The 25,398-nt window shown below is 44.9% G+C and overlaps 1 protein-coding gene and 1 long non-coding RNA gene across 2 annotated transcripts in view; one reads left to right on the top strand and one right to left on the bottom strand.

Moving 5' to 3' along the window:
• Positions 1–1,198, bottom strand: part of LOC118667483 — a 121,120-nt gene extending 119,922 nt beyond the window's left edge. Inside the window, exon 1 of the long non-coding RNA XR_004971285.1 lies at positions 415–1,198. This is a non-coding gene — a long non-coding RNA (uncharacterized LOC118667483). The remainder of the gene's footprint in view (positions 1–414) is intronic.
• On the top strand, positions 1,166–17,109 carry FXN (frataxin). The gene is made up of 5 exons (XM_036330914.1): positions 1,166–1,376; positions 2,898–2,995; positions 6,822–6,942; positions 13,341–13,438; positions 15,465–17,109. Exons 1-5 carry the CDS (start codon positions 1,209–1,211, stop codon positions 15,613–15,615), a joined length of 636 nt encoding a protein of 211 aa, XP_036186807.1. The 5' UTR covers positions 1,166–1,208; the 3' UTR covers positions 15,616–17,109.
• The last annotated feature ends 8,289 nt before the right edge of the window (positions 17,110–25,398 follow it).

Here is a 25,398-nt window from a genome sequence, read left to right as displayed (position 1 = left end):
TCTCTCTCTCTCTCTCTCTCTCTCTCTCTCTCTCTCTCTCTCTCTCCCTCTGAAATCAATAAAATCATACTTAAAAACAAAAAAAAACCCTTGCAATTACCTTACAAGCTGCAGAAACACAGAGGGTGCCTAAGACACATTTGTGGAGATAGAGGGGTTGGTTTCAGGAAAGACATGACTGGAGGACGTCTTATCTGACATTGGAGTTACTAGAGGATGAGGAGGAGGCAGCCACGTGTTCCTGTTGTTGTGGCTGTGAAACAGATTCCCCAAACACATACGGTACTGGCTTAAGCTCAAGCCAACATCTCTTATGCTCACAAATCCTTGGGGTCTGGAATCCAGGCAGGGCACAGCAGGGGCAGTTTGTCTGTGGCCTCAGCTGTAAGACTCCAAGGCTGGGGCTGGACTCACCTGGAGACCAGTTCGCTCACATGTCTAGTGGCTGATGCTGGGAGTTGGCTGGAGGCCTCAGTTCCTGTGTCATCTCTCTGCTTGGGTAGTTTGGATTTCCTCAAAATATGATGACTGCTCCCCAAAGGGAGACTCCCCCCCAAACTACATCCCTTTAATGACCTAGAATTTATATTCCTTTGCAATATACAACCTAAAAAAAAAAAAAAATTCTTTTAAAATTCTATAACACCTTAATAGTGTGCACTTGTTCGGGTCCAGAGCCTGTGCAACAAAACATCGCATGGATTAATTCATTTTATCCTTACAACCCTATGCAGTAGAAACTTTTATCAACCCCATTTTACAGATGAAGCACAGAGGTTAATGAAGTGCACACTGGTCACACAGCTGGCAAGGGTGCATGCAGGGTCCGGATTTAAACCAGGCGGCCCATGTCTGTCACCTATACCGGCCGCCAGGCAGCTTTCAGACCTGCACCTGCCCCGTTCCCAGCCAGACTGCAGCTCCCACAGCCCTCCTGGTAGACTGTCTGCAGCAACGGGTCACCAGGCCAAGGTCTCCGCGCTCGGGAGCCTTAGTCGCTCGTTCACTACGTGGTCCAAGAGGGTCTCTCCGTTTTTGTTAAATACACGAGAAGTGCAACGCTGGGAAGTTCTTCCCGAGGTCTAACCTCTGACCGTGTGACACAGCCTACGTGGGAGCCCTTGAGCGCGGCGCCCGAACCCGCGGCCACTAGGGGTCGCCGCGGCGTCTCCGGGCGGGAGGGCGGAGCGGCGCAGATCGCCGGGAGCATGTGGCCGCTCGGACGCCGCTGGGCTGCCGGCCTCCTGTCCCGCTCGGCGCTCCGGGACTCGGCCCAAACCGGAGCCGGGACCCTGCGGCCGGCAAGGAGCATCGCACTCGGCGGCCGCCGATACCTGCGCGCCGGGACCGCCGCGGCCTGCGCGCCCCGCCAGGCGGTGAGTACCCGCTCGGCCGCCGCCCGGGCCGCGCGCCGACGCAGAGACGCGCACGACGGCGACGTTCTGCGCACGCGCGCCGCCCGGCTCCCGCGGGAACGGCGCGGGCGGCGGGCTGAGCGGGGCTGGGTCTGTGCGGAGCCGTGCCCGCATCGGTGACCAGCGCAGGCTGTGCTGTGGCTGTCACTGCGGTCGCCACGGCTGCTCGGACTGCTCCTCCAGAGCCAACCTTTTTAAACAAGCCGCCTGCGCTCCGCACCCCCTTGCCCTCCTCCTCGGTTCACCTCTCAGCCCGTGCCCTCTGCCTTCTTTCTAGCCAAGGGCATGATGGCTCACGAGCCATAACTGCAGCCTCTGACCCCTTCTCTTAGTGGTAACCGGAGTGGCCTTTGGAGAATGCAAATATTATCCCAACCCCTTAGAGCCCTTCGGTGCCCCCCCCCCTCCCGGGATGAAGTCCAGCGGAGGGTGTCCCTGTGCCATCTCCACTCGGGCTGCACCACTTTTCTCTCCCTTCACAGGTCCCTGCCCTCCTGCCCTGCCTGGGGAGACCATCTGCGAGGCCCCCTCTCTAGCTCTCCACTCACCAGCACCCCACCCACTCCCGTTCTTTTCTCCCTGGCCATCTGGTCAGTAGGTTGGATGTAAGGCAGACTCGCTGGATGCTCAGCAGTTCCATAGTGAAAGGAATTCAACAGGTCCCATTGTCTCCTGCAGATCCTTCAATCAATCAGATCTGTCTGCAGTCAGAACCTCTTCTGGGCGCAGACTTCTGCCTCGTGCTGTTCCTCGTTGCTTGTTTTAGTCAAGTGCGAGGAGTGTCACTGATGCTTAGGGTGTCACCTGTCAGCCTAGATCAGTGGTTCTCCACCTTCCTAATGCTGCGACCCTTTAATACAGTTCCTCATGTTGTGGTGACCCCCAACCATAAAATTATTTTCGTTGCTACTTCATAACTGTAATTTTGCTACTGTTATGAATCGTAATGTAAATATCTGATATGCAGGATGTATTTTCATGGTTACAAATTGAATATAATGAAAGCATCGTGATTAATCACAAAAACAATATGTAATTATATATGTGTTTTCCGATGGTCTTAGGCGACCCCTGTGAAAGGGTCGTTCGACCCCCAAAGGGTCGCGACCCACAGGTTGAGAACCGCTGGCCTAGATGGAGCAGCACTGCCCAGTAAAACCTCCTGTGATGATGGTCCACAGCCACATGAAACCATGTGACACTCGAAATGTGGCCCATGCGACAAAGGGACTGACTTTTTACATTTTATTTTATTGCAATAAAATTACATTTAAAGGCTGCCTGTGGCTCATAGCTACCATACTGGATAGCAAGGCTCAGAGAGAGACTCAATGTAATACATTAAAGTGAAAAGTTCTGAGGCATACACCTGGAAAATTCTAACATGGCTACTCTCCAATGGAGAAGTGGTGATATTTAACTTTCACGAATGGACTGTAATATACTGAGAAATGGTAATGTTCTTCTTAACTTTGGCTTTAGGGTTTGAGCCTCTATTGCCTCAACCAGATTCTCAATGTCAAAAAGCAGAATGTCTGTTTGATGAACTTGAGGACAACAGGAAGTTTGGGCAACCCAGGGTAAGATAAACACACCCTCCTCATCAAGTGTCTCTCTCTTTCCCTCTCTCCCTCTCCCCCCCCCCCCCACAATACACACACCAACATGTATACTACACATACACGCACTTCTATTAACTTTTTTCCCCCTTTTACCTAGACCAGTGGTTGGCAAACTGCAGCTCGGCAAACTGCGGCTCGCGTGCCACATGTGGCTCTTCAGCCCCTTGAGTGTGACTCTTCCACAAAATACCGACTTCTGCGCATGGGCCATGAAGTTTCATTCGCACTGTGCACGCGTGCCCACACATGGTATTTTGTGGTATTTTGTGGAAGAGCCACACTCAAGGGGCCAAAGAGCCGCAGTTTGCCGACCACGGACCTAGACCCTGGGTCAGTCCTGAAGCTAGTAGCCACATCCAAATTTCTTCCATGGATGGAAGCCCCACACTGCTGTATTTTTTTTGCATCCTCACCCCATGCTCAGCTCTTTCCATCTGTTTTTGCATCAGGATTGGATCCTCTTTTTGTCTTAACGAGAGGCCTTTGTTGTTCAGGGCCTTACATTCTCCTCTGGCTTTTCCGTCCGTGTGCAGCCTTTAATCCCCAAATGCTTAGCTTCATCCCACCGACCTGCAGCTGTGCCAGTTCTCTCCTGCTTCACCTTTTTCATGTCGCACCAGCTAACAGCAAGGAGCCTCCCCTACACGGGGACACGCTCACCATCCCCACAACTGCAGGTGTTGGCCTCCCAGGCAGCAGGTTCACAGGACCTCGAGAGCGCCCGGCCTGCTGTGTCCGCGTTCGTTGGCCCCTCCACACAGCCTCCGAGCCAGTGCTGCGAGCGGCCTATGTTAGCGCCATTTCCAGCTCCTCCCCGCACAGACTCTCTGCTGCTGTCCCCTTGTCCCTGCAGGTGGTCTCTGAGGCTCCGTGGGCCCTTGCAGGATGCCCCAAGTGCATCCCTTCTTCAGGGTCTACTTCTGGCTTCTTTGTCCTGCTGTGAGTAGGAGGACAGCCCATTTCTGCTATGGCCCAACTGGCTGCTGTCAGGTAGCACCTGCCAAGCTCTTGCCTTTGAACTTTACGCCTGAGTCAGCTGTGTCTTTATGTTCCCACACTCCTCAGGACACATGTCAGCCTCTGCTCCAGGTTCTCTCCAACACACCCAGCCAGGCCCACCACTCCCTAAGGAAGAGCCCCTTACCATCTCCTATTCAGTTCTGTAACCTTCCCCACATCTGACCCTTGAGGGGGGTGGTGGGTGGTCATTTGGCAGATCTTTCTGTCTTGCATGAATTATCTAACAGCCACTGGTGTCTTACCTTAGGCCTCCTGGAAACTCAGATGATGGAGTTGTCTGGGACACGTCTTGTAGCCTACACATATTTCTTCATAGAGGCACCAAAGCTCATACAAGGAATTTTATTAGAGCAGTGTTTTTATTGTTGTAATTCACATACCCTGAAATGTACCATCTTAAAAATGTACCGTTTTGTGGTTTTGAGAATATTCACAGGTTGTGCAACTTTCACCACTAACTCCAGAACATTTTTATCATTCCACAGAGAAACAGCATGCCCATTGATAAACACTCCCCATTCCTCCCTTCTCCAAGCCCCTGACAACCACTAATCTACTTTCTGTTTCTATGGATTTATAACAGTTTCTTAAAATTGAAAAATATGAGTGTCTCCAAGTTATACGTGTACAGCTTGATAAAGTTTTTAAAAATGAACATAGCATGTGACTCAAAAATAGCCCAAGAAGTAGAATGTTACCAGCCCCTAAGAACAAGCCTCCTGCTCGCGTCTAGTTATTAACCCCTCCCTACCCCAGAGTAACGACCATTCGGATTTCCAATAGCCTGGATTAATTTTGCCTGGTTGTTTACTTTACATGAACTGTATCATTAAATATAAATAGGTTTGTGTGTGGCTTCTTTCAGTCACCATGATGTTTGTGAGATTTGTCCATATTGTTATATTTATAGGCATTTCTGTTTTGCTATATAGTATTCCATTGCATGAATATACCACAATTTATTTATCTGTATTTCCTATGGGTACTTGGGCAGTGTGCATTCTGGGGCTATAGGGTACTTCTACTATGAACATTCTAATATAGTGCATATCTTTTGGTGAACCTAGGTATGTATTTCTTTTATTATTATTAAAGTATAGTGTAGTTTTATTATAAAGTATAATATACAATATTATGTTAATCTCAGGTGTACAGCATAGTGATTCAACATTTATATATCTTAGGAAATGATCTAGTAATCATCAATAAATCCAGTAACCACCTGTCACCCTACAAAGTTATCACGACCTTATTAACTGTATACCCTGTGCAGTACATTACATCCCCTAACTTATTTACTTTATAACTTATTTACTTTATAACTGGGAGTTTGTACCTCTTCATTCCTTTCCCTTATTCTGCCCCTCCCCCACCCCCGCCACTTCACTTGGCAAGCATCACTTTGTTCTTATATCTTATGGGTCTGTTTCTGCTTGGTATGCATTGCTGTTGGGTATATACCCACGCGTGGAACTAACGGCATTTGTCTATATTCATTTTAGCAGATACTGCCCCATAGTTTTCCAAACTGATTATCCCATTTACTGGCCCCTCAGCAATAAATGAAAGCTCTGCTTGCTTCACTTCCTGGCCAACCCTTGACATTATCTGTCTCTTTCATGTTAACCATTCTGGAGGTATCTCATAGCAATTTTTTAAATTTTCCCGAAGATTAACGAAGTTTTTCACTTTTTCATATGTTCATTGGATATCTTTTCATTGAATGAAATCTGTTCAAGTATTTTACCCATTTTTCTATTGGGTTTTCTTTTTCTTATTAATTGGTAAGAGTTCTTTATACATTCTAGATACAAGTACTTTTTCAGATGTGTGTAATGCATATACTTTACCCCACTTTATGGTTTGCTGGGCATACATTTTAATTTAAAAGCAATGGAAACCTCATCGTCCAGCTGAAGGGGATAGGTTGAGTAAATAATATAAAATGAAATATTATGAAAGTCCCTATGTGCTAAGATGGGACAATTTCTAATGTGCTTCATTTGTTTATTGAAAAGAATATAATATTTTTGGAAGGATACAGAAGAGGCTGTCAATCATAGTTGACTCTGGGGATGAGGCTGCCTGTTTGGAAAGAAAAGCTTACTTTTCTGTTAGCCCTTCATATTTTTTTTTAATATTTTTATTGATTTTTTACAGAGAGGAAGGGAGAGGGATAGAGAGTTAGAAACATCGATGAGAGAGAGACATCGATCAGCCGCCTCCTGCACATCTCCCACTGGGGATGTGCCCGCAACCAAGGTACATGCCCTTGACCGGAATCGAACCTGGGACTCTTCAGTCCGCAGGCCGACGCTCCATCCACTGAGCCAAACAGGTCAGGGCAGCCCTTCATATTTTTATTTTATTATACTTTATTTTTGTTAATCCTCACCCAAGGATGTTTTTTCCCCATTGACTTTTAGAGGGAGTGAAAGGGAAGGAGGGAGGGGGAAAGAGAGAGACAGAAACATTGATGTGAGAGAGACACATTGATTGGTTGCCCCAACTGGGACGGGGGGTCGAAGCTGCAACCCAGATATGTGTCCTTGACAGGAAGCGAACCTGAGACCTTTCGGTGTGTGGGCCGACACTCTAACTACTAAGCAACACTCGCCAGGGCTGTTTAAATTTTCACTCTGTACATGTTAGCTATTTTCCATCAGTTTTATAAATCTAAATTAAAAATAAATGTGGTGATTTGATGTTAATAAAATGGAGCGGTTTGATCATATGTTTTTGGTGTGGTTTTTTTTCCCTGCAGCTCCTTAGATGAGACCACCTATGAAAGACTGGCCGAGGAGACCCTGGACTCCTTGGCAGAGTTTTTTGAAGACCTTGCAGACAAACCGTACACATGTGAAGACTATGACGTCTCCTTTGGGGTACCTCTTCACTTATTTTCATTTTCCTGTTTCCTCCCTAAGAACTTTAGCTCACTAAAATAAAGAATTCCCCTCCGGCAGAGGTAAGCATCCAACAGCACGTGGTTAAGGGTGAGACCAAAAGGCTAGGTTCACGTTCCAGCCCTGCTCCACCAGGCTTGTAATCTTGGGCGTGTCACTCAACTTCTTTGATCCTCATTTTTGCTGAAAAATACAGATTCTGACGTTTCATTTGAGACCCATAAAGATAAATCAGAAAGGGACCCAGCATGTGTTTGTCTTATCAGGCAGGCGTGTGGAACACTGAACAAGACCACTAGTTCTGAGTAAGATATTGCCTGAGAAATATTCCAACTACACTGACATGGGCCCCACTCCTGGGAGATTTTGATACAGTAGGTCAGGGTGCATTCATAGGATGCATATATTTTAAAAGTTCAAGTGAGATTCTAATGTGCATTCTTAGGTCCCACTTCTAGGAGTTTTTTTGTGTGTGTGTATGTGTGTTTTAAGTTTTTAAATACTATATTTTTATTGATTCCAGATAAGAAGGGGGAGAGAGAGAGAGAGAGAGAGAACATCAATGATGAGAGAGAATCATTGATCAGCTGCCTCCTACATGCCTCCTACTGGGGATTGAGCCCACAACTGGGCATGTGCCCTTGATGGGAATTGAACCCTTGACCCTTCAGTCCGCAGGCCGATGCTCTATCCACTGAGCCAAACCAGCTAGGGCCCTAGGAGTTTTTATTTAACGGATATGGGGTCCAGCCCAGACAAGGCATTGAAGTTTTAAAGTTTTTTTAATCTTCTCCCCAGTTGACTCTAATACACAGCTTAAGCCAGAACTACTGGACTGAATGAAACTTGAGCCCCAGATCCTGGAAGCCAGTGGAGTGCTGGTGTAAATCGACTGGCCGCCAGGTGGCAGACCTTAGCAGTTGTCAGCCTTTGGATTTAGAATTACTGTATTGCTTAGGCCTTAGGGAGCAGTTCTTTTTTTGCCATCCAGAGAAAATCCCCTGCAGAGGTTAATCCTCTTGACAGCACTTAATTAATATCAGGAAATGTCATGAAGTGTGCATGTTGGATTAAACCGTGGAATTATTTAGGACACCCAGCTGTCAGGCTAAAGTGATAGAAATACTGTTGGATATGGCTGTTGGAGCTCTGGATAGAGAAGGGACTCCCTCAGAGGGAGCAGGCAGCCTGGCCAGTGTGGCTCAGTTGGTTGAGCATCATCCCAATAGGAATAGGCAGCAAAGTCTGGTTGTAAGGACAGCAGGGACTTGGTAAAAAATAGAGACAATGGGCAAAACAGGAATGAATGCCTTCCAAGCAGTTTTAAGGGTTACCGGCAGCTGGGCATGCCGCAGTATCCAGGCAGGGTTTTAGAAGTGCCATACAGATGGCCTCAGAGGGATGGCTCAAGCTAGGGAAGTTACAGTCCCCTCTTCTCCTAGCTACCAAGGGCTGTAGCTAAAGCCCTTTGTGTGTGTAAGGGCTAAACTCTGCCACACATGCAAGCATTTATTAACAGGTCACAAAAACCGTTACACCACCTGTTCTTACAGGATTGCTGAAGCCCCACCTTGACCCAAATACTTGGAGTAAATGTTGTATTAGAAGCAGCTGTGCCAGTATTCCAGCAGCTGGATTCTGCTGACCTCACTGAGTCCAGCAGCAAAAGCTTCTGCTCAGTGGTGGGTCACAGGACCTCAATGAGTCCTCCCTCCAGTGTCTCCCTGAACAGTAATTCAGCTGCTGGGCTTCCAGACCCTGTAGTCCACTCCTGCAAGGGAAGAGGCACCTGTCTGTCTGTTTTTCCAGCCAATCCATATACCTTGAGTATCATACGACTCACCAGAATAAAATTATTCCTGGCAAATTATTTGCTGAAGACATATAGTAGCTGCCTCTGTAGTTTAGGCTTCTGATTAAATACTTTGAAATGCTAACTCTCCTGAGGTATGATTCCTGATTAGAACCTTTCAAGTGCTAACTTACATATTTCACATATAAGACATGTCAATGTACGAAGCATTCAAACCTTTCGAGAATTTTTGTGAGTTTTTTGAGCCAAATTGACAATGATTGCCGGGAAGCAAAATCTCAACAGGTTGAGAAAAAGCTCTGGAAAAATGACAGTTCTGCACCCTGCTGTATACATTACAATCAGAAGAGGACAGAGAGGGCGTAAATGGGTTACATGAAATCCATTGGTGATAGATTAGGGAGGCAGGAGAAGGCAACGCGGGGAAACTTCTGGAATTGGATAAAAAGTGAAATGATAGCCCTCGCCGGTTTGGCTCTGTGGTTACAGCATTGTCGGCCCAAGTATTGAAGAGTTTCGAGTTCGATTCTGGTCAAGGGCACGTAATTCCCGGTTGCAGGCTCGATCCCCAGCCCAGTCCGGGCGTGTGCAGGAGGCAACCAACCAATCGATGTCTCTGTCTCTCTCTGTCTTTCTCTCTCTTCTCCGCTTCCCCTTCCACTTTCTCTAAAAAGATAATCAATGGAAAAAGTATCCTCGGGTGAGGATTAACAAAATATAGACACATACTTCTTTTACCCGGATGGGTACAGGGTAGTTAACAGTCAATAATTAACTCGATGACAATGGGGATTTGTGACCTCTGCTCTGGTGCAGTATCTGTCTTTTCAGGGTCCAGAAAAAGGAAATCACTTAGACATTCCAAAAGTATCTTATCGTGGATGCAAAAAGAAAACAGGCTTAATTAAGGTAAAGATTGACTTTTGTCAGGGAAGATTCTGGCCTAGGACATGACTGCCTGCCGTAACCTGCTATTAGTTAGGACGTTTTCATTTCAGACCATCCTTTGTGGCTGCTGTAGTTCTCTGGGTTGTGAGGTCGCCACCCAGGCCTCCCCCGAGCTTGTCAGGTGGAGTGTAGACAGCAGAACACCTCTAACTCTGCTCCTTGAGCTTTCTTGGAATACAGTCTCTCCTGCCCTCAGGGCTCTGGGGAGAAGAAATTTTACTCTATGCTCCCGAGTTCTTTCAGCTGCTCTAATAAATCTACATAAGACAGATTAACAAGGGGAAATAACCAATTTTAATTACATACAGACACAGGGGAACCCCACATATACGAGAGTCGGAAACCCCATATACATGAGAGGTTCGGGGACAGTTAAAATGAGGTATGTCGCCGAAACCGGTTTGGCTCAGTGGATAGAGCGTCGGCCTGCGGACTGGGGGGTCCCGGGTTCGATTCCGGTCAAGGGCATGTAACTGGGTTGCGGGCACATCCCCGGTGGGAGGTGTGCAGGAGGCAGCTGATCGATGTTTCTCCCTCATCGATGTTTCTAACTCTCTGTCTCTCTCCCTTCCTCTCTATAAGAAATCAATAAAAATATATTTAAAAAAAAAAAAAATGAGGTATGTCCCCTAACCGGTTTGGCTCAGTGGATAGAGCGTCAGCCTGCAGACTCAAGGGTCCCAGGTTCGATTCCAGTCAAGGGCATGTACCTTGGTTGCGGGGATGTTTCTCTCTCATCAATGTTTCTAACTCTCTATACCTCTCCCTTCCTTTCTGTAAAAAATCAATTAAAAAAATAATAATAAAATAAAATGAGGTATGTATGGCATCCTGAGCTGAGAATGAGGTATGGCGCCTTGGGGCTTCAGAGGGGAGGAAGGTCACTGCAGGACAGTAAAAAGAGCAAATGTTTTGTAATTAGAAGTCTGCCTTGTCATATAAATACGCCATAAAAAGTTATTTCTGGTAATAACTTTTATTATGGTCAAGGCCCCAAATATAAATCCCTTAAGGGAGAGGTAAATGTTTCTCTTGGGGCCGCAGGGTCTCCGTTGCCTTGCACTCAAAATAATCCACATGCCAAAGTGGCATATTTTGGGGAGGCCTGTTCTGAACCCCTCCAGGGTCCCGTGGGGTGTGAAGCCTTCTAGCTGCTCTAGGCAGACTGGTCCTCCCTCGCCCAGCGCTCAGGATGCCTGTGGAGCACCATCACCCTGCATTCTAACTGTCTGTCTGCACGTCAGCTCCCACGATGGGACTGACTTCTGGCAGCAGGGACGCTGTCCGTGCTTGGTACCCCAGCGCCTGGAGGAACACTGCCAAGTAATAATGTTGATTCGCTGTGTCAACGAAATGGGGCCCATGTTCCTCTCCAAAACACACTTTCATTGATGCTCCTCAGCATTTATAGATATTTTGCCAACTTGCTGCTGGCCAAGTTGGCAAATGAAAGCAGTAATCCAGATACACCCAAGAACGCATTTGTTCTTTTTAGAAAAAAAAAAGAGAGAGAGAGAATTTGCTTATTGCCATGTTCTTCATGGACTAAGTTGCTGGCCTATTACTGCTAGAGAGCACGGGTTTCTTAACCTTTGGGGGTCAGGATCCCCTGTAAGAATCTGTCTGCTCTACACCCTCTCCTGAGAAAAACTTCTCCACACATCCGTCTGCGCAGCTTCAGGGCGGGGGCTGTTTGCAGATCCCTGAAAACCACCTCTGGGTCTCAGGTTACGGACACTTGCTTCACAGTCATTATTCTTACTCCTTCATGGGAAGTCAGTGTCTGCTTTAGGAGTGTGGGAAGCCGCATATACTAGAAATCCCCTAACTTAATGTGCTACCCCGTATGTGTCTATTTCTGTAAGTCAGTTGGTGACAACAGGAATGGCTGTTTGCTTCCACTTGTGTAGAGCTGCCACTGATGGGCGGGGATGCATGAGCCGCGCCAGCTGTGGCCGGGGTCTGTTCTGATTAACCGGTGCCTGTATTTCAGCAGCTGCTAAATGTCTCTAAGTCTCTCACACACACCGCCGCCGCCTTTAAATCTGTCCACATTCCCAAAATAGACTCAGAGGGCTACCTCAGGAATAGCAATAAAGAACAAAGCGGGCCTCTTCGTCTGGTCTATTGCAGACAGCTCCAAACGCAGTACCAACTCCTGGAGAACCAGTAAGGCAGCCCGTTTCCTTCCTGCTCTCGCACTTTCCTTCCGAAACAGCTTCAAGCTCCATAGAGGAGGGAAACCTAATGGCACACAGTGAACAGGAAGGAGGTGGGGGTGGTGCGTGTTGAGACTTTCTGCCTTGCATAACTTGGCCCTTAACTTGGACACAAGTTATCACAGTACCTGGTTATAGATGCTTCCACTTCCTCATTCATTCATCCACAAATGTATCTTGCATGAAGAATGGGTGTGCTAGACACTGAAGATGCTAGGATGAACAGACCGATCTGCTCACAAGATGCTTCAAGTAGCCGAGGGTCGAGGGCAGGTTCACATTCACATCATTCCTTTTCCCAACGTCTCTATGATTTCTCTGCTTCTTTTTAATCAGAAAAAAAAAAGGTTATTAAAAAATAATCCAATAGCATCCTCCCCATCCAGGCCCATCAGTTAGCTTATTCCTGGCACTTTCTCCATCCTTTCCATAGCTCTGTGTGTGTGAACCAAACACAAAATGTAAGAACCATTCGGGGCCCCTGGTTTGGACGGGGGCTCTGGAAGGCACAGGGAAAGGACGCCGTGGATCTCTGCGGGTTGTGCAGGGATGGGGAACAGAGAGAGGCTACTCAGCCCCCCAGCCCCAGGAAAGGGAGCTTGGCCGGGTAGCCGTTTCCTTACTATTCCGCGTGTTCTAAAGAGACCTCAGGCCTCGGGACTGAAGGGCTCTTTGTTGAAAGAGTGTTTTCAAATTTAAATGAGCATTTATTGAGCAAAGTTGGACCAACTGGTCTATTGAAGAAGTCAGGGCTGTTGCAGAGGAAAATAAAGCTGGGGAGGCGCATCTGCGAAGCTGAAGAGGTGCCTTGGGAAGGGTCTGGAGTGTCTGCCTTCTCCCAGCAGCGTTGGGGCCAAGGCGAGCAAAGCAGATGGTTCAGTTACATCCTTCTTTCTTGCCTGATTTCCTTTTTTGGGGAATGAACCTATCCTATCTCAGGTGTGGGCCACCGTGGTACTCCAGGAGAGCTGGTGTCCGAGGTTTTTAACGCCCTTTAGCATGTTCTGCTGGCGGCTGTGCAAACAAGGCAGAGATAGGCATACGGATCTTCTGTGCTGCAGCTGCAATACCCCAGACAGGCTGCGCAGCCCTGTGTGCCTCCGTTTCCTCCTCTCTAGAGGGGAAGAGTGATTACCTTCGCCTTGCTGAGCTCACAGGGAAGGAGGGAAAGCACTGTGAGACAGAAGTTTATGAGTAATCATGGTCTGATTCTGAGAGCAATGTTCTTTCTGCATGACCTTCTTCCTATTTCTGAACACCAAAGACATTTCTTTATGACGTGTATTGCGTACTTATATGAATGCAAAGTGTTGAGCCATAACAAAATGCAGAGCAATTATGATGAAGTGATAACTTTTTCCTCTTTTCCTCACGCTTTTGTCCACCTGATCCCCTAGAGTGGTGTTTTAACAATTAAACTGGGCGGCGATCTAGGGACCTACGTGATCAACAAGCAGACCCCCAACAAGCAGATCTGGTTATCTTCGCCATCCAGGTACGTTCCGAAGTCCAAGTCTCGCGTTGTTAGCTTGTCGGAAACATGACGTGTGGACCGTTGAAGAGGGTGTCCCCCTCCGGCTTTGGAGTCTGTGTAAGCGAACCTTTCCTGGGGTCTGACAGCAAGTCTCCTTCTCAGTAGGAAAGTTTACTCTGGTCATGTGACTTCTGTCTGTTGATCATCTGGCTGCTGTACGCGGATATTGGGTTGTGAACAAGATCTGAAGTGAAAAGTGTATAACTTGTCAGAACCCGGCCTGGACAGGTTTTCTCTATTAAATCATTGCCCTGCTTTTTAAAAAGCCACTTTTGATATTGCAGCATCTGAACAAGCTGTACTTTGTCTTCAAAGCAAGTTAAAGTTTGACCTCTGGTTTGTTTTGAGCATCTCAGTTAAAGGTTAGTTGAATTCCATTTGCAGAGTTGAGCTATGTGCTCGGTGGGGGTGGGAGAGTGTTTTACGCTGCTATTCCGGCCATTTAAGCCCTGCTGCCTTTTCCACTGATGTGCTTTCAATCTAGTGGGATAAAAGGTTGTGTTGAGATGGCCTGTGCTGCATCTCAAAGCCTGCGAACATGCAGGGAGAGAGGGTTCCTCCTCCTTCTGGCTGCAGTTGAAGTGGTTATAAGAAAGTAAAAGAGAGACGTCCACTGAAAGCTTGTAGGCCAACCTTTGTGGGTCATTCATTAACCCTTCCGAAGAGAACATACTGACTGTGAATTGGGAAAGGCTCAGATATAACTAGACATAGAATTCTTTGAAAGCCTGATGGCGTTTGCATTTTTAAAAAATTTAACTTGTCACCTGCCCCAACCTTGATATCAGTTTTAGGCAGTTAATATACTGTTAGTCAGTTTAATAAAACATTATGCGCCCCCTCGTCCCAACCACATCTAGGGAGTATGTTATAATTCAACAAAAACAATTCCAGAAATCACTGTCATTTCTGGTAAGGCCCTTAATCACAAATTGATTGCTTTTTTAGCCTATGCTCATTTGAAGTTGAGGGGTTTCACCCTGTGTGGGCCAGTTAGCCTGTTCTCTTTGGCCTCAAACAGTTGTCTCATTCCTAACCGTGGTCACGCCTGAGGGCCGTAAATTTTTATCCTTCGTCCTCAGAGGAACCAGTATGAGAAACTGGGTGGATCCGCTCAAGTCCAGCCATCAGCTCTGGGCATCTGTGGCTTTGTAAACACTGGGCAGGGCACCAGGAGTAACGGTGATGGCTCCACTAAAAGAACTCTTTGTTGTGTCTGGAAACTGAAAAGTCCATATCGTACTTGGACACACATACCAGCAACGTGATCCGACCCCCACCATGTTTAGAAGCATATACTTCTGGATAATAATTCCTGGAAATTCCAAGTTGTACTATTTTTTTAAAATCTGTAATTCATGCCCTAGCTGGTTTGACTCAGTGGATAGAGCGTCGGACTGCGTCTGAAGGGTCTCAGGTTCGATTCCGATCAGGGCACATGCCCAGGTTGCAGGCTCGATCCCCGGTTGGGGGCGTGCAGGAGGCAGCCGATCCATGATTCTCTCTCATCATTGATGTTTCTCTCTCTCCCTCTCCCTTCCTCTCTGAAATCAATAAAAATATATACTTTTTTAAAGTCTGTAATTCATGATGGAAATCTGGAGAGAAAATCTGCCAAGCAGACATTTTCTTTTCTTTTCTTTTAAATAAATATATCATTGATTTTAGAGAGAGAGGGAGGTGAAGGAGAGAGAGAGAGAGAAACATCAATGGGCTGCCTCCTGTATAACCCCTACTTGGAATCGAGCCCACAATCCGGGCATGTGCCCCAATCAGGAATCGAACTGTGACCTCCTGGTCCATCGATCAATGCTCAACCACTGAGCCACACTGGCCGGGCTGTGTAACTATTCTTAAATAGAAAGATCCTAAAAAGTCAAATATACGCCTCATTAAACATTACTTTCTAGAGTTTCACTCTGTGGAACCAGTGTTTCTTCTAAAGCGTTGTCCTCGGGATGAGCTGTGTGTGCGTTTTGTCTTGTAGTGGCCCCAAGCGCTACGACTGGACCGGGAAGAACTGGGTGTACTCCCACGACGGCGTGTCCCTCCATGAGCTGCTGGCCACGGAGATGACGGAAGCCTTCAAAACCAAACTGGACTTATCTTCTCTGGCCTATTCTGGAAAAGACACTTGATGCCCAGCCCCGTTGGAAAGACAGTAGAAGCTCCAAAGCCAAGACCCAGCTTCCTTCTGCAGCCGAATGTCTAGTTTGTTCCGTTCCTGCTTTTGAGGGCAGTTGCATTGTGGGTAACAGCTCTGGGAAAAGAATACGTCGCCTGCCACCCTACCTCTGACTTTGGATGATTAATTTCCATGGCGTTTTTGGACTTATTGTCTGATTTCCTCCCTCACATGATACCTGTATCTATAATGCCTACATACCCATATAGTACGCCTTGCAACAAAGAAAAATAGTAATAAGGAAAAATTCTGAGAGGAGAAATGAATTGGCTTCACTATTCTTCAAGGACTTAGTGAAAAACTGCATGAAGAGTGGCTGGCTGAACTCACCCTTGTCTCAAAATGAGACTCATTAAAGAGTAGCTTCTAAGTGTTCCCACGCCTCTTGAAAACATGGGCACTTAAGCCCGTTACTATTGAAGTTCCAGTGGCAACTGGGAATTCTCAAACCGAAGACCATTCTCTCTTTGTGCTTTGTGTCTGCCAGGGCGTATGTAGCCTGCAGGGGGTGTCTCGGAGATATGGTGCTGTTTCTCACATACATACATGTACAGTGTGTCCCAAAAAATGTATACACGCTTTGAATAATTATTCATTCCAGTGGGTTAAACCTGAAAAGAAGGAAGCATCAGCTGAGGCTATCAGCTGTTAAAGTGTGTATACATTTTTTGGGACACCCTGTATATGTACATACACACATTTAAGTATGTTTGAGCGTATGTATTTGTTTTTTTTTTTTTAATTTTAGGGTCAGTATAGAATCAGCTGCTGCAGCACAGGTCTGAGAATGCAAAAGGCCTCCCAAAGGCAAGAGCGGAAAGGCAGCTCCATGAGCTCATAGATGTTGTATAATAAAGGAAAGGGAGCCGAGGGGGCTCTTTGTAAATGGTGAGGGGCCACCCAAGGGAGAGAGATGGCTGTGTTAACGCCAAGAACCCTGGCTTACACTTGGCTCAGCCCGAAGTGCGGTCTCTGGGCAAGATTCACGTACTGGCTGGCCCCTGTCTTCCTGTGTGTTAGATGAGGCAGTTGGGTTAGATAGAGGATAGTGGATTCCCAGTTCAGACAGCCAGCATTCCCGTCAGGCAACGTTGTAACAACTAGCTCAATTACCTCTGCTAGGCGAGGGGTGGCAGGAACCATTTTTTTTTAAGCTTTAGAATAAAATATATGATTATTAGAATTACTTGAATGTCCACGGAATTCATGTTTAAATAATAACCTGTATTGTGCCCTTACTGTGCTGATATGCTATAGACTGAATGTTTTTGTTCCCCCCAAATTCGTATGTTGAATCCTAATCCCCAAAGTGATGGTCTTAGGAGGTGGGACCCATCTATCATCGGGGGACACAGCAGCCTATAAACCAGACACTGAGTCTGCTGGGACCTTTATCTCAGACTTCCAACCTCCATAACTGTGTGAAATAAACTCTGTTGTTTGTAAACATCCAGTTTATAGTATTCTGTCATAGCAGCTTGAATGGACTAAGACGGCCTACAACACCATATGACCTCATTTTGATACTTTCAGGAACATTAAAACTCATCTAAAGTTATACCCATTATTTTCTTACTAAAGAAAGATTTATTAATAAAACAATGTAAACAGCCCTAGCCGGTTTGGCTCAGTGGATAGAGCATCAGCCTGCGGACTGAGAGGTCCAGGGTTCGATTCCGGTCAAGGGCATATGCCCAGGTTGGGGGCTCGATCCCCAGTGTGAGGCATGCAGGAGGCATCAGATCAATGATTCTCTCTCATCATTGATATTTCTCTTTCTCCCTCTCCCTTCCTCTCTGAAATCAATAAAAATATAATAAATAAATAAAGCAATATAAACAAATGTTCAATGGGTATTAAAATATTTCTTTTTTCAGAAAGAACATTATTGTTTAGTTTGGTGGAAATTTTGAGTGTGGTAGGTCAGAATCAATGAGAATATAAAATCGTGTGTGGTCTGGCTGGTGTGGCTCAGTGGTTGAGTGTTGACCCATGAACCAAGAGGTCACCAGTTTGATTCCAGGTCAGGGCACATGTCTAGGTTTCGGGCTCGATCCTTAGTAAGAGGGGTACAGGAGGCAACCGATCGAAGTTTTTATCTCTATCCTCCCTTCCTCATTCTCTAAAATCAATTTTACAACATTTTTTAAAAATCGTGTGTGGTGTGTGTGTGTGTTTTGATCTTATTTTAATGAAAGTTTCATTGTACCTCACTTGGAACTCAGTTAAATGGCGCATTCATCTATCTGGACACAACATAAAACTTAAAGAGGTATTAATCAGGGGCCCTAACATGAAAAAGGAAGTTAGGGAGTCGGCGCTCTTGATGCTTTCCTTATCGGCCAGCCTTTCAGGCCTATTTACTTGTACTTCACACACAATTCTAACTGGTTTGATGATTTGGTTTCTAAGGCCCTCGGAGATTCCCACGAAGTCAGTGAAAGGGCTGCAAGCACAAGAACAGCCACCAGGGGGCAAATGAAATCCCGCTCTGACAAGCAAAGGAAAAGCAGGCAGTGGGGCGCCGGTAGCTTCCCTCCTGCCCCCCTAGCCCTGGACCATCATCAGTTACTGCGCCACCCATGCAAAGAATGCGTTTTCAGGAAAACGTTGTAAGCATTCAGTGTAACAACAAAGGCAAAAAAATGTGTAATATAATTTTATTTTTAAAAATGTATATTTACTGATTTCAGAGAGGAAGGGAGAGAGAGATAGAAACATCATGATGAGACAATCATTGATTGGCTGCCCCCTGCACCCCCCACACTGGGGATTGAGCCTGCAACCTGGGCATGTGCCCTGACCAGGAATCAAACCTTGGCCTCCTGGTTCATAGGTCGATGCTCAACCACTGAACTACACCACCGGGCATGTGTAATATAATTTTAGAAAGCTTTCAGTTTCATTTCGCTTCCTGAGTGGATATACCTTTAACCACTGGAAAATAAAACTATATAGAATGACTTACCTTCTCTCTGAAGATACAGAGAAGAACTGGGGTGTATAAAAGAGAACCTGAGGTGGTGGTTTGATTATTTAATCAGAATTTTAAAAAATTAATCCAAACTCTCACTTGCTTATTGACACTAGCCTCAGTTTTTTTACTTGTACATTGGAGATGTCTAACTTGCAGTGCCTGGGCCCACATACAAAGCACTCAGTACCTGACAAATATTGTTATCACGTGTGCAGTTTAATTTCATATTCAAATGTGGAGTTTTCCCATGAAGTATTATTTATGACATCCTCTACTCACCTCAAACTTAGTCAAAATGCTCATTTTGAGATCTTGGGGATGGATTCTGTTTCCATAGAACAATCTCTCATGCTCCCTACAATGCTGACTTGTACTCCATCTTCTGCATAGCTTCTAAAAACAATTTGGCCAACTTTAAGTTTGACCATTTGTATTAAGTAGTAGGTTTACAATATGTTCTTCAAGCTATACCTGCTCCCAAATTCTAATAACCCCATTACCACCTTTAAAGCAAGACTATGTTTATAAATGTGACATTTGTGCGGATGCTTTGCACAAGGTTGCCAAGGAAAGCTGGCTCCCCACCCTCAAGGTATGCACTAAGATTAAAGTACTTTTAGGTTGTGTCCAGTTGAATTCTTGGCATGGATTTATCTTTTGCAAATGAAAACACCTACATACCAGATGGGAAGGAGAGGCACAGGTATGACATTTCATGTAAATTTACCCTGCTGTTCAAAACTATGACTTTATGACAGCCTTACTTTGTATAGCTGTGTTAGAGTAAGTAATGCCTTAAAATGCTTAGTTTGACTTCATTAGCCATGACACCCTAAGGATCCCAATTAATGGCCCTTTGGGAATATGTAAACCTGAGATCATTTATATCCTGATGTCTGCTGCAGAAATAGAATCTGAGCTCACACAGTCCGTCTTCTCTTCTTAAGAAAGAGAATGTACTTCACCTCCTGACAAAGTGGTTAGAGAGGGAATGTACTTCAACATAATGACAAACGCACAGCAAACATCATATCCAACAGTGAAACACTGAGAACCTTTCCTCTAAGATTAGGAACAAGACAATGATGCCCACTTTTGCCACTTTTATTCAATAATAGAAGCCCGGTGCATAAAATTCATGTCCCCTCAGCCTGGCCTGTACCCTCTCCAATCCGGGACCCCTCAGGGGATGTCCAACTGCCAGGTTAGGCCCAATCCCACAATTGGCAGTCAGACATCCCTCTCACAAACTGGGACCGCTGGCTCCTAACCACTCACCTGCCTGCCTGCCTGATCACTCCTAACTGCCTCTGCCTGCCTGTCTGATAGCACCCTAACTGCTCCCCTGCCAGCCTGATTGCCCCTTAACTTCCCTCCCCTGCTGGTCTGATCACACCCTAACTGCCCTCTCCTGCCAGCCTGATTGCCCCCTGACTGCCCTACTGCCCTGATTGCCCCTAACCACTTCTGCCTTGGCCCCCACCACCATGGCTTTGTCTGGAAGGACATCCAGATGTCTGGTCTAATTAGCATATTACCCCTTTATTAGTATAGATCAGGGGTGGGCAAACTTTTTGACTCGAGGGCCACAATGGGTTCTTAAACTGGACCGGAGGGCTGGAACAAAAGCATGGATGGAGTGTTTGTGTGAACTAATATAAATTCAAAATAAACATCATTACATAAAAGGGTACGGTCTTTTTTTTTTTTTAGTTTTATTCATTTCAAATGGGCCAGATCCGGCCCGCGGGCCGTAGTTTGCCCACGGCTGGTATAGATAGTATTAGGAGGCCTAGCCAGAGGAACTAGGCAAGAAAAAGAAATAAAATGTATCCAAACAGAAAGGAAGAAGTAAAACTGTCACTATGTACAGATGACATGAGATTATATACAGAAAGCCCTAAAGACTCTACCCAAAACTGTTAGAATTTGTAAATGAATTCATTAAAGCTGCAGGATATAAAATCAATATTCAAAACTCTGTTGTATTTTTTACACTGAACTCTCCAAAAGACCAATTAAGAAAACAATCCTATTTACAATAGCATCCAAAAGGATAAAATACTTAGGAATAACTTTAACCAAGGAAGTAAAAGACTTGTACACTGAGAACTATAAGACATTGATGAAAGAAATTGAAGATACAAATAAATGGAAAGCTATTTTGTGCTCATGAATTGTAAGAATTAATGTTGTTAAAATGTCCATGCTCCCCAAAGTGATCTACAGATTCAATGCAATCCCTATCAAAATTGCAATGGCATTTTTCACAGAAAGAGAAGCAATCCTAAAATCTGTATGGAACCACAAAAGACCCCAAGTAGCAAAGCAATCTCGAGAAAGAAAAACAAACCTGGAGTCCTCACACTTCCTAATTTCAAACTACACCACAAAGCTATGTCAAAACATCATGGTGTTGGCATAAAATAGACATATAGATTAACGGAACAGAATTAAAGGCCCAGAAATAAAGCCACAGCTATATGATCAATTAATTTATGACAAAGAGGCAAAGTGGGTAGGGAATGCAACTCAACATAATAAAGGCCATGTATGACAAACACTCAGTGAATATACAACAGGAAAAATCGTCTTTTAATAAATGGGCCTAAAAAATCTAGACAGCCACAGGGGAAAAATGAAACTGGGCCCCTATCTTATACCATAGACAAAAATCAACTCAAAATGAATTAAGGACGTGAACCTAAGACCTGAAATTATAAGACTTCTAGAAAAAACAAGCGGCTAAGCTTCTTGATATCTCTTTTGGCAATAATTTTTTTTTTTGGAATTCACATCAAAGCAAAGGCAACAAAAGCAAAAATAAACAAGTGGAACTACATCAAACTAAAAAACTTCTGTACAGCAAAATAAATCAGCAACAAAATTAAAAGCAAGATGAGAAATAGAAGAAATTATCTGCAAGCCACCTATCTAATGGGTTCATATACAAAATATATAAGGAACTCATACAATTCAATAGCAAACAAATAACCCAAGTAAAAGCAGTGGACCTACATGGACATTTTTCCAAAAAGACATACAAATGTCCAAAAGGTACATGAAAAGGTGCTCAACATCAGTAATCATCAAGGAAATGCAAATCAAAGCCACAAGGAGGTATCACCTCACGTCTGTTCCAATGGCTAGCATCAAAAAGATGGGGGGAAACAAGTGTTGGCAAGAATGTGGAGAGAAGGGAACCCTCGTGCATTGTTGGTGGGAATATAAATTGGTACAGCCACTATGGAAAACAGTATGGGGACTCCTTAAAAAATTAAAAATGGAGCTGCCTTATGATCCAGCAATTTCACTTCTGGATATATATATATCTAAAGAAAATGAAACAAACAAAAAAAAAAAAAGAAAGAAAGAAAATGAAGCCATTATCTCAGAGAGATATTTGTAGCCCATGTTTATTCAGCATTATTTACAACAGCCAAAGTGTAGAAACACCCTAAACACTAATGGGTAACTAGATAAAGAAAGTGTGGCATGTATATAAATACTATTCAGCCTTAATAAAAAGAAAGAAATCCTGTCATTTGCAACAACATAGTGAACCTGTAGGGCATTATGCTAAGCGAAATAAGCCAGACAAAGAAAGATAAATACCACATGGCATCACATATATAATAAATCTAAAAATAAATAACTATAACTTTTAAAAATATTCCATACAGTAGAAGTGTGGTTGCCAGGGGCTAGAGGGCAGGGTAAACAGGGAGAGATTGGTAAGAGAGGACAAACTTTGTGATAAAAATGAAGAAACAGATTGTTTCCATTCTTATAAAGATAAAAAATCAGAATCAGACTTTAAGCCAATAAACCAGAACAGACTCATTGACCCATTTACTGAAGATTTCTTTAAGCTGCTGAGGAAAACACCTGTACCCGACAGGAAAATTGGCTCTCAGAGACTTTCTTCATAAAGTCTTATGTCTCCCATCTGCCCTTCTAAGAGTCCAGTCATCTTTTGTAAAAATTATTTACTCTCCTCTAAGTAGCCTAAGTCCCCATCCTCTTCCCTGATGAAGATGCTATATAAGCTCTCAAATCTCACTGCCTTTTGGGATACTCACTTTTTTCCTGAATGTCCGCATGTGTTATAGCATAGTAAGAAGCTAGGAAAGTTCCAGGTCAAGCAGAATAGGGAAACCGAGACACAGTTAAACTGCAGTTTGCAGTCGCCTAGTAAATCCTATCTTCCTGAAACCAAGGACACTTAAGAGCAAATGGTTTGCTTCTCCTCCCCAACCAGAGGGTAAATACTTCAAACACCCTACTCAGGGAGACTGATAACAGAAATCCGATTAGTGCCAACCACACCCACAGGCAGATAAATTAAGAGAATAAACCTCATTTGGGCACATCAGCATAAAGCTGATTAATATTCTATTGATTCTCCCCTAAGATCGCCCCTAAACAATCAACTTTTAAAACCCTGGAAAATGGCCCTAGCCGGCTTGGCTCAGTGGATGGAGCATCGGCCTGTGGACTGAAGGGTCCCAGGTTCGATGCCAGCCAAGGGCACATGCCTGGGTTTCGGGCTCCTTCCCCAGTGTGGGGTGTGCAGGAGGCAGCCAATCAATGATTCTCTCTCATCATTGATGTTTCTCTCTCTCCTTCTCCCTTCCTTTCTGAAATCAATAAAGAAATATATATATTTTTAAAATCCTGGAAAATGAAGTTCCCAGAGCAAGGTCTCTCCCTTCAGGGAGGACATCCATGCAATTCCCTTCCCGGTCCCCTTCCCCCACAGGCCCTTATACCCTAACCCAGGGGTCTTCAAACTTTTTAAACAGGGGGCCAGTTCATTGTCCCTCAGACCGTTGGAGGGCCGGACTATAGTTTAAAAAAAAACTATGAACAAATTCCTATGCACACTGCACATATCTTATTTTGAAGTAAAAAAACAAAACGTGAACAAATACAATATTTGTATTTGCATGTGGCCCGTGGGTCGTAGTTTGAGGACCCCTGCCTAACCTCTAAGAGACTCCACAAGACTTGCAACCAGGGGAGCAGTGGGCAGTGGGAGTTCATCCGGGCTAACCCCCTGACCCTGTCTCCAAGGCCCCCTTTTCTCTGACTTCCCAGTGAGCCAAAGCAGCCAGCCTAGGTCAGTGGTCAGCAAACTGTGGCTCTCGAGCCACATGCGACTCTTTAGCCCCTTGAGTGTGGCTCTTCCACAAAATACCACTTGCGGACTCGTACGTACAGTGCGAAGTTGACTTAAAACTTTAAGTAAAGTTTATTAAGTTAATTTTAGGGAACGTTGTGGAGTGAAAGAAAATGTAGTGTTGAGGATTGAGAAAGGTATGTTGAGATGGTTTGGACATATAGAGAGGATGAACGAAAGGAGATAGACAAAACAAGTATACAAGACGAGTGTGGATGGGAGAGTTGGAAGCGGTCGACCTCAGCGAACGTACCTCAATCAGATTGAGGACGTTTTTAGCAAAGGCCAGCTTAGGAGTACCCTAATTAAGTTAATAACAATGTACCTACCTATATAGTTTAAGTTTAAAAAATTTGGCTCTCAAAAGAAATTTCAATCGTTGTACTGTTGATATTGGGCTCTGTTGACTAATGGGTTTGCCGATCACTGGCCTAGGCTGTCCTGTTGTTTCTTCTATGCCCTTCTTTGTTTTACTGTCCTAAGTGTGCTTCTTCTGCAGCCAATAAATTCTTGCTTGCTTGTCTACACTGTCTCTTGATTGAAATCTTTGCTTCAAGAAGACAAGAACCGAGGTCTCCTCCGCTCAGGGGTCACACATACACATGATACTAAAAATGAATAAATTTATCTCCTGTTCATCTGCCTGCTATTGTCAGTGTATTTCATGGACCCAGCCATCAACCCAGGAATGGAGAGGGAATGTCTTTCCTCCCCTACAGTAGTATACAGAGTAGTTTCTCTGCTCTAACAATCCTCTCTGCTCTGCCTCTATAGCCATCAGGGGTCCTGAGATAGATATATATATACACACACACATACATACATTTTAAGCGTGGGAATGTGGGGGAGAAACAAACTTTCCTCTATCTGAAGGTTCTCTGGCTGGTTTAATAATCAAATAAACATGAGACAGATTAGCAAAAGAAAATAACCACATTCAATGCATACAGGGTTCGCAAAAGTAGGTTTACAGTTGTGATACAAGCACATAATACAATAATTAATAAATAACAAAACAATAAACTCTGTGTTTTGACCCACTTTTGCCCACCCCTGTATGTATGGGAACCCCACACACCTAAAAGAGTCAGACACCCCACAGGTAGGGAGGCTCAGAGGCAGGAAGGAGGTGAAGGTATATAAGACATCCTGAGCTAGGGATGAGCTAATGCACCTGGGGCCTTCAAAGGGTCATTGCAGGGAGATAAGAACAGATGTTTAGTAAATAGAAATTTGCCCTCCCCTATAGATAGGTCAAAGAAGTTATCTGTGATAATAGCTTTTTGCCCCTTAGCTCTTCTAGGTAGTTAAAGGAGGGGCAGAAGTTTCTCTTGAGCCTGTAGCTAAGGTTGCCTGTAGCTCAAACAATCTGCGTATCACAGACGCACATCTTGGGGTGGCCTGTTCTGAACACCACTGTGCTATCCCACTAGCGATCCCCAAATCCCACCCTGATTTCCTGGATTTCTAGAATTGGCCTAAGACTCCAATTCCAGACCCTCATGGGCCCCTCAGAGCACCTCCTAGCTGTCATCAAGAACCCTCTCCCCATTGAACTTCCCATTTTTTCTCTCCCC

Source organism: Myotis myotis, unplaced genomic scaffold (genome assembly GCF_014108235.1).
Source record: "Myotis myotis isolate mMyoMyo1 unplaced genomic scaffold, mMyoMyo1.p scaffold_m19_p_12, whole genome shotgun sequence".
NCBI lineage: Eukaryota > Metazoa > Chordata > Mammalia > Chiroptera > Vespertilionidae > Myotis > Myotis myotis.
The sequence above is the reverse complement of the archived record's forward strand: the minus strand, read 5'-3'. Positions and strand labels throughout refer to the sequence as shown.